General features: G+C 41.3%; 1 protein-coding gene across 1 annotated transcript in view; it reads right to left on the reverse strand.

The window, feature by feature from the left end:
- rad51d (RAD51 paralog D) overlaps window positions 1-15125 on the reverse strand; it is an 18623-nt gene extending 3498 nt beyond the window's left edge. Inside the window, exons 1-9 of the mRNA XM_070843673.1 lie at window positions 14778-15125; window positions 14610-14671; window positions 8875-8993; window positions 3496-3577; window positions 3172-3306; window positions 2996-3091; window positions 2772-2862; window positions 827-897; window positions 134-301 (exon numbers count right to left, since the gene is read on the reverse strand). Of these exons, the coding sequence (XP_070699774.1) occupies window positions 134-301; window positions 827-897; window positions 2772-2862; window positions 2996-3091; window positions 3172-3306; window positions 3496-3577; window positions 8875-8993; window positions 14610-14671; window positions 14778-14859 (906 nt within the window). The 5' untranslated portion in view covers window positions 14860-15125. The remainder of the gene's footprint in view (window positions 1-133; window positions 302-826; window positions 898-2771; window positions 2863-2995; window positions 3092-3171; window positions 3307-3495; window positions 3578-8874; window positions 8994-14609; window positions 14672-14777) is intronic.
- Between the last annotated feature and the right edge of the window lie 1310 nt (window positions 15126-16435).

Consider the following 16435-nt stretch of genomic DNA (forward strand, 5'->3'; position numbering starts at 1 on the left):
ACAGCAGGACGTTCGTTTAGTAAATAAAGGTCCCATTTAGAGGGAAATACACCAGGAAGGGGGGGGCTTTAGGGCGGGACTAGCTTGTGACTACTACCACTATGCAGCCTGCAGCCCCTGCTGCCTGTAGTACCTGTCTAGAAGACTTGATCAGCGTCGCTGAGCGCCGGCTGGAGTGGCCGGTGGACGCCGCCCCCTCCACCCGCTCCAGCAGGATCCTGGTTCTGGGGATGTGACTCCACGACACGCCGAGGCCTGGCTGCACCGCCCCGCTGCCACTTCTGGTCACATGGTTTGTCACCTGTGGAACCCGACAGCATGGTGTTTAGTCTTTAGGTTTTTTTGTTCTCTCTGACTAATGGTGGGGTGCAGCTTCCCAGAGACACAAGCTTTAGAACAGATCAAAAAAGTGGGACAGACACATCCTCCCACTTTTAATCAAATGGGACCATCAACAGCCCATCAAATTATCTCATCTTACTTCAAATAACTTGATAATTTGAGGTGAAGGCAGATTTTCTTCGGTGCCCCCTTTTTTAATGTGATTAGTTCATATTTTACATAATTATAACCTCTAGTCTTAAACATGGACTAACACTCGGCTTTGTTTCACTCTTCTGATTGAGCAACCTTTTGTTTGCTTGTCTTGATTTTGGTTCTTACCCACACACAAAAGGTGGGAAAAAAAAAAAAAACATTAAGATTTCATTTCAGGTCTCAGAGCAATAAGAAGAGGAAACGTGAAAGGGTTTGTAGAGAGTTTACACCAACAATGGAAATGCGTCATGCATGCAGAGTGGCACACATCAAGGACTGTCATCCTTACCAAAGCAGCGATGTTGAAGTCCTTTGCCATCGTCTTAAGAATTCCTGCCACTTGTATCATCAAGGACATGCCTGGAGGCAGAGGAAGTTGTAGAGGTTTCTTCGTGTGCTGAATACTCTCAATGCCTTTTGATGGTACTTTCTAAGCAAGAGTGGTAACTCAGGCTACGGATATTATTGTTATGATGTATACAGTCTTTATTATTCTCATGGTTGACTCGTTTTGCCTATAGCCACTCTGGCGGCAGAGCTCTAGGGAGGGCAATGTCAGACAGCGCACGACTTTGAAAGGCTGAAAACAATGAAAACAATGAATTAGAATAACCGGTGAAGCCTTTTCACTATCAGCGATGGGGTCCACAGCAGGAACACAACGCTTCCTGCAGCTTTTATTATTTCACATGAGAGATTTCTGGATGTGGATCATGTATCATTAGTGTATGTTTCGGTGATTCAATCAGGATTTAGCAACAATATGAATATAAATCTTATGACATCTGATCAAACCACGCCCACACATGTCTAAACCTTTAATAAATACGTGTAATATCCAAAGGGTTCCCCAAACTTTATCTCTGATTGTTGTTTATTTAGTTATGAATCTTTAATAATACGAGAGTTTTCAGGGGCATTCACTTCATCTGGTACCACGTTGAGGTCAGCAGCTCCTCCGCTTCCCTTTCACATTGGGGGAGACGAGTGTGGATCAACATCTCACTTAGACTTTCTGAGTGTACTCAGTGTTACTTTTCCAATGTGGACATGCTGCATACTCCAAACTTGCTCTGAACTAGTATGCGGTACGGATTTGGCACCCAGCTGTGGTCTTGTCTGAATGTTCAGCAGCCCCTTCTGTGAACTCAGCATGATTCGGCCATCTTGTGTTCCCTACTCGAGCCTTGCGGGAAGATCAAAATGGAAATTTGTACCTGTTGTCCGGCAGCAGGATGAATCTTCAAGGTATTTTTGTAATCTCAGCTGTCCACTGTCTGCTCGGAAAGATTAAGTGTTTGCCCAGGGTGAAACCGGCGCTGCCCCGGCCTGCCAAAACGAGTCCACCGGCACACAACGTGGAGATTTTTGTTGCATTTAAATGTTGCTTTCATAAATATTTCAGCCTTCCTGGCAGACAGCTGAACGTGTGATGTTACAAAAGTTATCTAGGAAGATGTAACCTGCAGGAAAATGATTTTGGAGAAGTAGTTTATGGTGCTTTTGTTGATTCATACTTCTGCTCGGGAGTCTAGAAAAACAATCAGCTGGAGGAGAAATTAAATGCTAATATGTCTCATAAGAAACTTCCCAAAGTTCAAGCTGAGGTTGGTCAGATGTTCACTTATTTTTCAGACAAGTGGTGTTTGCTTTAAGTGTCTGTATCTCCCGACAAAATACTTAATTAGTTCTTTCAGCACACCCGATATTTTTAGTTTTAATTACATTGTGTTTTTGTTTTCTTGATGTTTTTCACAGACACTCACAGCACATTTTTTTAGATCCCTTGAAGCCTGTTGTATTGAACATTTAATTATTCATTTAGATTGCAGCTTTCTATAAATAATTTTTTTATCAGTTTTATGAGTTGTTGGAAATAAAGCTGGATAAAGTTTACTTGGACTGAAAACTTTAATTATTTTGACTCTCCAGAGCTCAGACTCCGGTTGAAGCAGCTCCACGGTTCATGGAAACAGTTTTATTTATAATATCGATATTAGAAATTTGAGCTTTTACTTTAAACGTGATGGCTTGGAGTTTAGAGCGACTGTGCAAACGTGTGTGTTACTTTCACACTTTCTCATGAGCCAACTTAGATGTCACACTTCCAAAATGTGTGGGAACCCTGTTGTGACATTACAGAGTCTTGGCAGATATTTGGAGTTTACAGTCTCAGGAGTAAAAACAGCCTCAGGTATGATGGACGATGACGGACGAGCAGAAAGAGATATCACCTTCATTTTGTTTGCCTCCCAGTAGAGGAGAGATAACTGCTGACACCGAGTCCACAATCACTGCCTTGACAGAGCCGCCGCCATCACACGCCTAATACAAAATGTGACAAAATTAGATTGGCGAGAATTCCATCAGTCTTTCTCAAAGGTTCCCCTGGTGCGAGAGGAAAGTTGGTGTATTTTAAGAAGAAGAAGAAGAAGAAGAAACATAACTGCAAACAAACCTGCTGCAGTCTGCCACTGCGAAGAGTGTGAAGACAGTCAAGTAGAGAGAAGACGTCAAACAAGCGAAAGACATGGACCCTCTGTAGCGCTTCCATCTGTGAGATGACATGTTCTTCTTTAAAACTCTTTTATATTACACATTATGTAAGACTTGTTAAAACTCCTGTCATCTCACCTGCTCCTCCGAGTCACTCGCTTCTGCTTGGAGCATTTGAAGCAAGCGGCTGGCGGTCAGCCCTCCTGTCGTATCAATAAATATCACACTCTGCTTCAGCTGGTGGGCAATGTGCACTGCGACGCCAAAGCACACCTGGCAGACATGACAAGAGTGCAGAGAAAAGTTAAGGACAGCAGAAGTAATTCTTGCTCGCTAAACGCTAACTCTATTTAAGCCAGGGCACAATTTCTTATTCTATGTGAGAGTGAGGGAATTTGAAAAAGAGGGAATTTATGAGAGTGAAATTATCAGTGCTGAGGAGGGAAGGTAGGAAATGTTCACCTGAGATTTACCACTTCCTGGGCCTCCTGACAGCTCTGTTATCTCTCCAGTATACAAGCCTGAATCCAGCAGTTTATCTAAGCTGCAAGAAACAAGGTACAATTCATTACTCACAACTGCCAGCCGATGTAATAAACTATTAAAAGGTCCAAGTACATCCGTAGAGCCTTGCATTACGTTCCAGACTATTCCTAACATATCCGGCCAATGCCTTACTTCACTTGCTTGTTTGTTTTTTTGGGGGGTGGGGGGGGTGTCTGTGTGCGCATTTTGCTTGTTAGCCTAATTGGTGTGTCCATTGAAGATCTATAGTGCCAATTTAAATACATTCCCAAAGAATTAAGGAGAGTACATTGTTAAATATGTGACTGTGCACACGTGGCTACAGGGCTTTATTTTCTCTTTCCTTTGTAATATTTGACTAATTAGTGTGTGTATTCACGCAACAAAAGCCAGAATCGAACCAGGAGGTTGCAAAACACAACATACAGTGCATCTTAACCACTGCACGGTCTGCAGTTTTAAAGGGATGGATGCACTGCAGACATCTCAGAGAATGTTTAACTATGTGCTGCTATAATTTGGTCCGCCGTACAGCAGGTTATCTGTATCGAACTGTGGTCAGCTAATCATGGCTTGGTCTTTAGCAGGTTGTCTAACACTAGCTTGTACGGGTTAATCCACAGTATTGACTTTTCGTGCTCAACAAGGTGGTCAGGCTACGATCTCTCCCTCCTCCACACACCCACCTGTTATCTCAAGACTCAAGTTCCACACACGAGATGCATTTGAAAGGTGTGGAAAAAAAGGGCACAAGTGGATCTCGAGTTAAGATTATCTTGTCAAACTACTTCAAGAAGAGAAACAGAAATCCTCTCTATACGTTCTCTTTCACATTACTCTCCTCACTTAGTTTCCAATTCATCATCATTCATTGATCTGCCAGCCGAACTAGATGCGACATCTGCAACTCGTCTTTTAGTAGAACAGCCTTGAACTCCTGCAGGAGCGTTCTCACATGGACATTCTAAATATCTTTGACCACAGGGTTGTACTTTGTTGGTGACTAGGTAAATCTTTTCACCTCCATACAACCAAAGCCATTAATACGTGACCTCTTCCACATCCGTGTATCCACTCTTTTTATGTGCTCAATTTGCAAGAAGCTTAAGCAATAAATCACCAGAGGTCCATTCAATTTCCTTTTGAGCAGAGTGAACAGCGGCTGGACGGATGTGTAGATGAGGTCAAAACTAGGCCAACATTTCTGTGCTACCTTAACCTCACTGTACCGATCTAATTTCATTTTGTAAATAACAGCAGTGCCGAGCCGATGCTAAGAGGCGTCAGGTTTCTTTACAAATGTTTCTTCAGCATCAATGCCGGGAGAGCTGCTGTATCCTTTACTACGCCTCGATTCCACCGCTGGAGCCATCGGCAAGTTTCTCTGCGGCTCGTCAAACACCATCATTAACGTCGACAGTGAACATGGAAGATCCCAGAGAGCATGGTGGGAAAATACAGACTCACTCTTAAGTTGCTTCCTCTTATCGACCCCCTGCGTGCTCGGCAGCACACAGGGGGTCACTAATGGTGGGCAAAAGGCTGCTCTTTGTACAAAGCTGATCATTCATACAGTGGTATAATCACTGGCAGAGATGGGCCCATTTTGGAAATATTCAGCGACTCTTGTGCACCATTTCGTTTCCAATCACAATAATGAACCGATCTGAATGTGCTCCACATCTGACTCACTCATCCTAGCAGTAGTATTTGGAGCTGCCCACCAAACCCAACTGATGGAAAGCATGATGTTTTTCCAGGAACCGATAGCCACGACATATGGTATTGCTAAATTATGTAGGATTCTCCTGTGTTTCGAAGTTGAGGATGGTTTTTTTTTGGATACTGTTACATTAAACATGAAAGAACAAAAACTGAAAAATAAATAAATACTTGTTTGTGTCCACTGGTGTTGGACTGGGCATGGGCTGGATATCAAACCTACTTTTTAAGTGCTGACCCAAATATGTCCATAGCATGGAATACCAAAAACAGTCAGCAGCCGAACAGCTGGCACTGTGGTCACACTCTTACTCCTGTTCTCCTCGTTAAACTGATCGAACTTTATTCTGTTAGTGTCATCCTGTACTTTATTTTGGAAAAGCTCTTATATTATATAACATAAAACACTGATGCATCGGAGAACTCCAGATTTGTTTCACTAAAACGCAGACATCAGCTCTAGAAGTCTAGAAGAGTGAGTGCTGCTTCTGCACTGCATTGCTGCATTGAAATGTTTTGATTTCCCTATGCTGACATTCAGACCAGTGATCTGTGCAGTTTGTGGAAACTCATCATCTTTGCGTGCACATATTTTGATGGATGTGACAGCGGTGCAGTTAAATCTACATAGCCAAGGTCCTGCAGCTTGAAGGTTAAGCATCACTGGAAGCCTGTGGTTGGTTCATATTGGTTCACATCACCCAAAGCATGATTGCAAAGAGGAAAATTGGTGGGCACAGACATATGCATTACTCCTTCTTTCTCTGACAATGGTGCAGAGGCACTTGCACCGGTTGATGAAACATTAGCTTGTGTTCTTCTAAGGGCTCAGAGGGACTGAAGTGATTGTCCTTGAGAAGCAACAGATTCAGCACTTTCCACAGGCAGCACTCATCAGTGGGGTCAGAATACTGTGCAGTCCTTGGACCTAAAGCTCCTCATCTAAGAGCATGATTGGAGTGGAAGCAATGAAGGGGCTCAGATTAGTTGCTTTGTCTAGTTTTCTTTAAAAGCATGTATTAACAGCATTGTATTTAAGGAAGCTGCTGTCTGATGTGGTTTTCAATCGTTGCCATTTTCAGTGAGGCTTTAAGAGACTACCTGGATTTGAGGCTTTTCTCACTAGACCACACTCAGTCAATTCTACAGTAGTTATATCATAATAATCATACTGTCAAGACAAAAATATCATGTTGGCTACAGGATACACAAGCTGATGGGAGTCATAAAACATTATCAGCCCATCAGTGTGGCACGCTTTGTTTAGTCTGTTACTTTCTCTCCGTTTCTCTTTGTACATATTGATAAAAATAAAAGATTTATTATACAATGTTAGTAATTATACTACTGTTGTGTTTTAGCACTTGAGCTGTGATGGACATAGATATAGAAACGTAGACAGTGTGTTTGCTCTTGTGATCTGTGTCTGCACAGCCGCCATACTGGGGAGGACAAGATCTGCTGGTAGACTGGTTTGTAATAAATGTGAGAAACTGATTGTTAGTTACTGGAGATGCTCCATGCCAAAACATTAACAATTTCCACTGGGACATGCAGGTTCAGATATATCATATCATATCTCACGATCATATCAATTTCTCACGTTTACGACAAACCTAATTTCATGAAAATCCTCTCAGAAATAAGCAAGTTAGACTCCATTTTGTGGTGAAGTCTGCATCTTTAAATACACACACTACTAGTGGACCTTGCCCACCTCATTATGGCGGAAACTGCAAGCTAAAAATGCAGTTTGCATTAATGGCTCCAGCGCATCATTGAGCCACCATCTCAGCCCCGTCCAAGACAATCCCAAACACAAAAATGGTGAAAAACATAGTTAAACATAGTTCACAGTCTCTTCACTTGCAGCAGTCATTTTCTAACATTGAATTTCTGGTATTTCTACTAGTTGGTTGAAATAATAAAAGACTGAGAAAGCGTACATCCTTTCAGATTATTTTTATCCACCTCTGGGCTCAAGACCCTCGCTGCAGACCTGAGTGGAAGCTGAGGAGTGTTTACAGTCTTCAGGGCTCCAGGCTTTATGTAGTAAAAGTCTGCACCTAGCTGTCCTCACTGAGCAAGATGAAGAGAATGTAAATACTCAAATATTTGCATCATCTCATCCTGGCTTTGTTCTTTGTTCAGGCGGTAAAACGGACACAGCTTCCTAACTAACCATCACCATAATCATACTGACTGTGCAAAGTGCGACACGGTGGACAGCAGACAGCATCATTCATCAGTTCATCTACTCACCAGTAGAGCGCAGCCAAGACATACAAATCACCAGCCTGTGCTCACATGGCTGCTTCAGTTTCATATCACTAATCCAAAGCACCAACTAATTTATAAAAACCACTTAAAAGAAGCCATGAAGAGAGAAAAACCCCACCTGTGGTCATTAATTACAGCGTAACAATGAGTTTAACCGTAAAAAAGGTACCATACTAGAAATAATGCCATGTTGGCTTATTTCATAGATTTGTCCAGCAGTCTGTGTCCTGGCTAAAGAATAGTTCCCTTCTCAAAGTGGAATATTTATCAGCGATGCTCTGTGCCATGACTGCATACAGATGACTGACTCTTGTGATGCCAGCACACATCTCTGCGAGCCTTTCATGGCAGGCTGTGCCTCTGTTTTCCAGGTTAATTGGGAGGACTGCTGTAAAACAACATCATGCTGGTCGCGGTGGGAACATTTTGGTTCCTTTCAGGTTATTAAATTTAGATTTTCTGTACAGTGAAAATGTTTTAAAAGAACTTGTCATTGGTGTTTTTAGTGGAGAGTAGTCAAGCTGCAGGCCAAGTTAATACAGCTGATATATCAGAAGCCACTTTAGGCTGCGCTCACGAGCCAAATGGAACAATAAGCAAAGAAGTCAGTTTTAGCTTCTAAATGTAGCACACAGGCCATTTGGAAAACACTCTGCTGCTCTGCTGTATTTTTAACGACAGCTGCCATACTCCAGATGCATATTGTACCAGCACAGGTCAATGCAAATTACATTTTGACAACACTGAAAAGATATTAGTTTGATAAAAATGGATCAATGCAGGCAAATCTGGTTACAAAACATCTTGGTAATGTACAGTACTATTGATTTTACATGTTATCCTGTGATTGTGGACAGGCAGTACTAGTCCCTGAAGCCAAAGAGCAAAAATCACACACATAATGAATTTTAAATGCCTCCTTTGCTCCAACAAGTTTAAGCGCTAATTATTTTGGTAGCATTTTGTGTTAGCATTGCTCATCATGTCCGCCCACTTTCAGGACACACAAAATACAGCTACCACTCCCACCAAGCAAATCAAAGACTTTTATATGGAATAATAACAGGTGGCACTGATGGAGAAGCCTCCATAAGCTTTAACAGGGATCACCACAAAATCACTTCTGCCTTTAAATCGCGTACTGAGGAAAAGTCTTTTAATTCAATATGTGAAGAACCATCCTTAAGGAATACATATTTGATTTTGGAGGTGAACCTCCCTTTAAGCTCCTGTGGCACTGAGCCCACCGTTAAATCCCCCAGCGCCCCAAAGACAAGGCAGAGCGCTCTGCTGTGTGTGCAGAATTGTCTTTACCTGGGATTTCCAGTGGAGAGGATGGCTGTTGAGCTCAATAGTTCTTCATACAGATCAGCGCCTGACACGGGGAATGCTGTGTGCTGGGCCAGCAGCACTCGACGGATGGCAAACAGAGCCTGAAATAAAAAAAACAACATCATATGAGGCTCACGCAACTGCAACTGCACGGATCAGCCAAAACACGCACTCGTCTAGCTCGGCCAGTGTTGCCAGATTGGTTAGTTTTCAGCCCAATTTAGCCGTCGTGATTATAATCCAAAGGCACAAGGTGAAATGTTGGCTTGTTCAGATGAGAGCAGGATTATTGAAATAACGTACTCATGTCTCTATTCTCATATCGTCATTTGGCTAGTAAGCTGGCACCAGCTGGTCACTTACAAAAGTTTAGACATTAATACAAAATAATCTTAAAATTAGTGAGGTTAAATCTCATATCGGACCATCCAAGTGTAAGTCAAGAACAGGCTCCATGTATCACTTTATGTTTCAGGATAGTGCACGGATTAATAATTAGTTTGTAATAATTAGTCTGATTATCTTATTTCATAAAATGCTCATCACATTGGGCTGTCTTCTTTTTTCTGCATCCAGAATAATGGTTGTCCACAGAATTACACAGTTTATACAGTCTGTGGTTCACACATACAACTAGACTCATGCATTAAAGGACATGGAACATCTGAGTTCATCATTTTAATGTGCTGACATTTATCTTCACCTATATGCAAAATTAATGTGCTATATCATTGCGTTGTTCTAATAATAAAATAAAATACAAAAATTTCTGTCAGGTTCCCAAAGCCCAAGGTGGCATCTTCAAACTTTCCATCCACCAGGCCAAAATCCAAATATTCTCAATTATTCAGCAATAGAAAAAGAGGGAAAAGCAACAAATCCTTACATCTGACAAGCTGGAACACAACCTACATTTTTACAATAAAGTGATTGGATTCTGTTTGGCCATTAAATATAAGGGAAGAAAAAACTAAAACATGCGAGTTTGAAGTTAAGAGAAATTAGCTCTTGTGTTGCTCTTGTGTTGCTCTTGTGTTGCGATGGGGCCGGCAGCCAATCAAAGGTCTTCCTCTGGTATGGGAATACTTTGATTTGATTTCTGCCAGCCATGCATACTGTTTACCTTAATATCTAATTGCCAAGAATACCTACTGCCCTCCACAAACAACATTTGCTGCCAAATTAAAATGAGCACTGTCACTTTCCCACAAAGCCTTTATGTTAGTTTGACAACAGTAAAACATTCACGCCCGCTGATATATGAATAGGCATGTTTGACAATTAGGCATTAGTCATTTAATTATAATGGAGTCGCTGTAATGCTGCAGATCCATATTTATCACCGAGTCGACACTCCTGACAGGGATGGAACCACATACCACCTCCCATCAGGACAACTAAACCACAGGGTCACAGAGAAGCTGTTGCTGAGGGAGGATGTTTCTACGTCAGGACTGAGCTCATCATTTTCTGCTGGAAATGTTGCCCTTTGAGGAGAAGCCTGAAACCTCAAGAAATGAACCTAGTTCCCCACACGATTGGCTGGAAAGTCTCATTGCTTCAACAAGTCTTCAATCTCCCCGTCGCTACTCAGAACTGCAAAAGAACTGCACTCCAGCAAATGAATACAAAGTTCCTCAACGAATCGCATACTTCTGGCTTTTTTTATGTACCAGTGAGAGAATTACAGAAGGCATCAAACCACCATGAGCTCCAGATCCGACACGGCGATGCCACAGAAGAACAGTAGGAGTTACCTGGTTGGAGTTTGACTGGGCGGTCAAACAGCTTGCATACTGATGCTGACAAAAGAGCCGTCGAAGCAGAAGTTCTGCAACTTGAAGATCAAGAGGAATTAAAAAAAATACATTTTCCAAGTTTTAATTCTGTCAAACATACTTTAGAGGAGAAAACTATTTGAGAATTTAAATATAAAATCCCAAATCTCCTTCTGACTCATAAATGTATGCAACTCAATGAAGTACAGGGCATCCAGCTCACCCGTCCCATCATATAAAACTGCACCTGAGCTTTAGCTTGTGGACCACAGTAGCTATCACAGCGATAAAGGGCACACACACGTGTTTGGATATTCTTAGAGAAAATGTCGTCCCAAATGTCGGTATCACACTCCACACCGCTGTGGTTCTTCATACACAGAAGCAGCAGCAGCACCTCCTGCACCCTGCTGCCTGCAGGCAGATCAATCAGCCTGTCAACCTGACAGCCCATAATCGTTGAGTAACGCCCATTTACTCTCATCCCAATACAATCTGTTCAAAGCCCTCTAATAATTACACCCTGCCCACAAACTCACTGTCACTCACAAATATTGTACTTCAAGTTGCAAAACCTTAAGATTCTCTACCTGCCGTTTCACTGACACTTTGAGGTGGATAGTCAGAAAGTGTATGGATTTCAAATCTCTAAACGAGGCCCGCTGAAGGTGTGCAGAGCCACAAGAACAAGACCACAGGAAGCATGAGCGCCTGAGGGAAATGTTTCTCCTCTCTACAGTTCTAGAAAAAAAAAACCCTAAACAATTACTAATGCTCTTCCATGCCATCACCATGAGATCTTTGGATTTTTTGTCTTTTATAAGTAATTGTGTAATTCTCTAACTGTGAATTAATTAGCTTGAGTCCATTTTAAGCTTATTTGATGTTTGTACCTACCGCAGTACGGCAGGACAGCGTCCCACTGGGTCTTACAACAGTCTACTGCATGAAAACACATTCAGGTTAGGGTGTGATGCTTTAGTCCAGCTCTCTGTAGACAGCAGCAGTATGTGCTGCTGATGTTTAACAGGCTTACACTCTGATTAAACTCTTCTTCTGGCCAGAGAAGATTTCCTGCCAACATTCATGTCCAACAGCACAAATTTATTTAAGGAAGTAAGGCAAATCTGTTGGGTCTCAATTAGTGGGAATGTTGGTGCCCCAATTCATACGATTGGTGTATTTTTACATAAAAACCTTGTGCAGCTTTAATTGAAATGCAGTAGGTTGCCTTAGTCTTGTAAAGTCGTTGGTGCAGATAAGCTGGCATTGACCTCCTAGCTGCTGTAATGTGTGTGCTAAACAATGGTTCAAATCAACAGCAGGAGTCTGATGGACCGGAGGGATGCTGGCTATCAGCTCAGGGGAAGCCTGCGGGCTGAACAAGCTGGTCAGGAAGTTTAATTCGGTCACTAGGATGAACCTGAGTCTGCTGCAGGCAGATTAAAAACAATTAAAAAATTTTTAAAAAAAAAGTATAATGATCTCAACGGAAAAATAAAAACGTCTTTATTCTGTGAAGACAGCTTGAACTCTTTCAACTCAAATCATCTCGATGGAGGTGTTGCTTAACTCCCACAACCACAGTATTTATAACCATAATATATATATATAATATATAACCACGTTTTAAAACCCTAATAGATTTAGAAATGTGGCTGCATCACACATACAGAGAGAATCTTCACAGACGCTCTTCTCTCCCATCTCTAACGTGCACACACTACAGGACCTGAAAATAACGGTGCACCACTCACCACAGGATATGATTAAGATTAAGATGTAGACACAATGGAGACTGATGTGGAAGGACGTGTGGAAAAAACAAAAGCAGAAGGCTATCGAAGACTGGGTGGGAAAATGTGGAGGTTTTACTATGCTAGCTAGTGTTAGTCTCGAAGGCTGGGAAGTTCACCACTGGCTGTTGATTCCAGCTTGGACAGTAGTGACGTTACTATTCAGATTTTGAATCCTAAATATCAAACATGTTTGAAATGATCAGCGTGGCCACATTGAGTGTTATGAGCAGATCTGGGGGGGGCTTGAGATTGGATCTGTGAACACTCACATTTCCAGATATTCTGGGATGAACATCGGTGCCAACCAAGGTACCAGACCAGATTGCTCCTCCGACTGTCAGGAGGGCTGAATCAGGGATAAATCGGCCAAAAACTCCTGCAGTGTGAGCTCAGCTTTAGTGTGTGTGTGTGTGTGTGTGTGTGTGTGTGTGTGTGTGTGTGTGTGTGTGAGGAGACAGTACATTATATTTCACACTTGTCCAAACTCTCTTTTTTAATCCCTCTGGGTTACAAAATTCTTTTCCTACACATGTCCAGACTGCATGTACAGACACTCTGACCACAGAGGATGTATTACTGACTGAGAAGCTTTCACTCATCTTTTCACCAAGGAAGCTTGTGTGGACTTCCATGCCTTGTCCACCCACACAATTATTCACTGATACACATTTATCTGAAAGGTCCTTCTGGGTTTCCTTCCTGATTATTTGCACCCTTATATCTCTGAAAAAGTTTGGTGGAAAACACAATTTCTGATCTAAAGAAAAAGAAAAGTAGTTTCCTGTCATGTATCCATAAGTTCAGAACGGAGTTAGGATGAAGTTCTTTAATGATCTCTGCTCTTTCTTCGTGGTTCTCACTGTAAAACTGAAATAGTTGGCGTTCAAGCTGATAATGAAGGCCTCTGTGGTCCTCGTGGTCAAAAACGCTTCATTGTTTATAAAATACTACCGTTTCTTCTCATTAGATCCATTTGTACAGTTTTGCCCTGTGACCTCTCTGTTATACCTACAGGAAACAATAAAGCCTTATTGTATTTGCTGTGTGGGGTAAAACACAATAACATATTTAGTATTAAGCAAATGAGATCTTCAACCTTGAATTGAACCTGCTGTGAAAACATGTTTGCCTGGCTTGTTAACCAGATGACCTGGCTTGCCATGGGCATACATAACAAGCCCAGTGGGAGGTCTGCTTATATTAAGGGTGAATTTTTTTTGTTTGTGTCTAATATAAACCACTTACACAATGAGAAACTCATGCTTTGTGTGGGTGTGTCTAAGATCACGGTGGTGCTGGTCAGGGCCTAAACCTCCCACACCACACTGCGTCCGAAAAACTATACATTGTGGGTGTCTTCTGTTTTTTTTTTTTATTTAATTTCTTTCTAATGCTGCAAAAGCGCAAAATTGGTGGAAGCTTAACTGAAGCGGTCAATCAATGCATGTTTTTTGACCACATGCTTTTATATGAGGTAAATTTAAGGCTAATTTAATTCAATTTTGCAATAAAAAAAGATAAAAGATACACTGTCGGTTGAAAAATTCAAGTACAGCTTGTCAACTTGTCTTTTGTCCAAATATTGGTGCCAATTTTTTAGCTGCAATGTTTCCTCCACATTATTCAGTGTTCCTCATATTTACATTTTGAATGTGCGAAGGATCTTGTGATGCAAATCACAGCATGAACTAGACTTTGCTTTGAAATACTGCAAAATAACGGCTGACTGGAAGCCTCTGAAAAAAAGTTATGGAGAAAGTAAACCAGGAGAAAGTAGAGGGTCTGCGGGTCAGCTCACTATACCCGGCTCCCTATGGACGTCACAAGGGGGCAACATTTGTGAATAAGAAAAACAAAAACATTAAAAATAAAACACATATTCTGTGGCACGTCACCTTTTTTGATAAAGCCAAACTATGACAGGATAATTCAAGAGGCAGGTTTGAATTATACTTTGAATTGATTTCATCCAAGAATAAAAATCTTAACAGGATTTAAGACTATTTAATACTGTTTTTAAGGCCTTTTATTAGCTAATGTGAATATAAGACACTTCTTAAGGGCCTGGAGCCTCCCTGGGGAATGGTGCGTTCACTGGCATGCATAGCATATTTAATTAATGTGTATATGGAATAAATACCTTATATGACACAGAGCATTTCTGAGCAACTTCCTCAATGTCAGATGAGACCAGCTCCTCCACTGTGAAGACAAGAAAGCACTTTTGTTATTGCTACTCTGGATTTTAATTAAAAAACACACACACACACACACACACACACATACATACATAAATAAATACACACACCTGTTTTAATATTGGCAGCACGCAGGTCGCGCACTATATCCTCATCCAGTCCGGGACACATTCCTTCCCTCAACACTACCATGGTCTTGCATTGTTTTCTCCTTGATCAACTGTAAAACTAACAACTTTGTGCCAAAAAGTGAGACGCAGCTAGCTAGCAGCTAACCGCAGTTGTTTTTAGCTTGGCGGCTAAGCTACAAAGCTAACTTTTCCGCCTGTGTGGTGGCTGAAGACAGGATGAAATACTTGTGTTTTAGGTTCCCTCGAAAGTTCACGACGATAAAACCCTAAAATAATTCACTTCCGACAGACTTTAACGAAACTTTTTCGACTTTCCTCTCTAGAGCTGCAGCAGCACACGCTTAATTTGTGTCAAACAAATTGGGCGATGTTGTATTTCGCCCTCCTGCTTGCCGTAGTGAAGAACACTCGCAATGGTGTTAGGGTAATGTAGTACACCGCTCCAATACTCTACTGTTCAAATAATATCAACCTTTTCATTATTTCAATTTAATTTTAAAATCTTTTTTCTTGTTAATATTCCTGTGTGTAATTGTGTATTAATAGAAAATGTGAAATAAAGTTGTACAAAAAAATAAAAATACTGCTCTTCACTCAGTGAATCTCATCATCAAGGGCTGAAACAACTCTTTTTTTGTGGTAATACCTCTGATAATCATCCACCAAACAACATATTCATAACACGCTTCAAATATAGGCCTACTAAATGTGTCCAAATATATAAAAAATAATTAAAAAAAAAAGAAAAGAATAACATATTTGAATCAACATAAATGATGACCAAATACAAATACAGTGAAATAAATCAAAATAACCATAAATACCATGTAATCAAACAGAGTTAAGGGCATGACAACAAGACTTACAATCAATCACAACGTTCAATCACAACGTTGTCCACGAGTGTTTTAGGAAGAATGACAAAGGTTTCTAGATGTTTGCCTCACGTCATTTATTATGTTAACACTCTTCTTGTTTCATTGTCACAAAGCTTTGATGGCGTTTTAACATTCATAGACTCCCTGAAATAGACTTTGGTCCCTCAGTGTGTTATTGTCATCCTCATGAAGTCATCAGTGAAAAGGATTTTAGGGGGTCACTTTGTCCCCTCTGCAAAAATCAGTGTCAGCTCAAGTGTGGGGGCAGTCATGGTACTCTGGACACCGAGGGCACTTATCTTACTGGACAATACAGTGATCATAAACCCTGCAACACACCCATCCTCACCAGCTCAAAAACCCATCAGCTTCAGCTTCAGTACTTCCTGGTACATTTTTACTACCAGAATGTTTAGACTCCATTCTTCAGCCGTGCTTTCTGCAGTGCTGCAGCAGCATTGTGAGTAGCGGGGGCTGTCTGTTTCACCCAGGTACAAGTTCTTCTGTCGGGAGAGTCCTTGAGCAAGACACCGAACCCTGCTGGCCATCCATCTTTTATATTTTTACATATAATCTCCTTTTATAGTTTTATTTATGCAGGTTTTCTAATCCCCCTTTTCACTAATGGCTGTCTTGCTTCCTCTGTAAAAAGGACTTTGAAATTTCATACAGTATCTGCTTTATAAATAATGTCGGATTTATTTGATCTGATACCCCGTGGGAGACATGAGAAAATACGATTCTCTCAGGGATCAATAA

This window comes from Pempheris klunzingeri, chromosome 14, assembly GCF_042242105.1.
Source record: "Pempheris klunzingeri isolate RE-2024b chromosome 14, fPemKlu1.hap1, whole genome shotgun sequence".
Lineage (NCBI taxonomy): Eukaryota > Metazoa > Chordata > Actinopteri > Acropomatiformes > Pempheridae > Pempheris > Pempheris klunzingeri.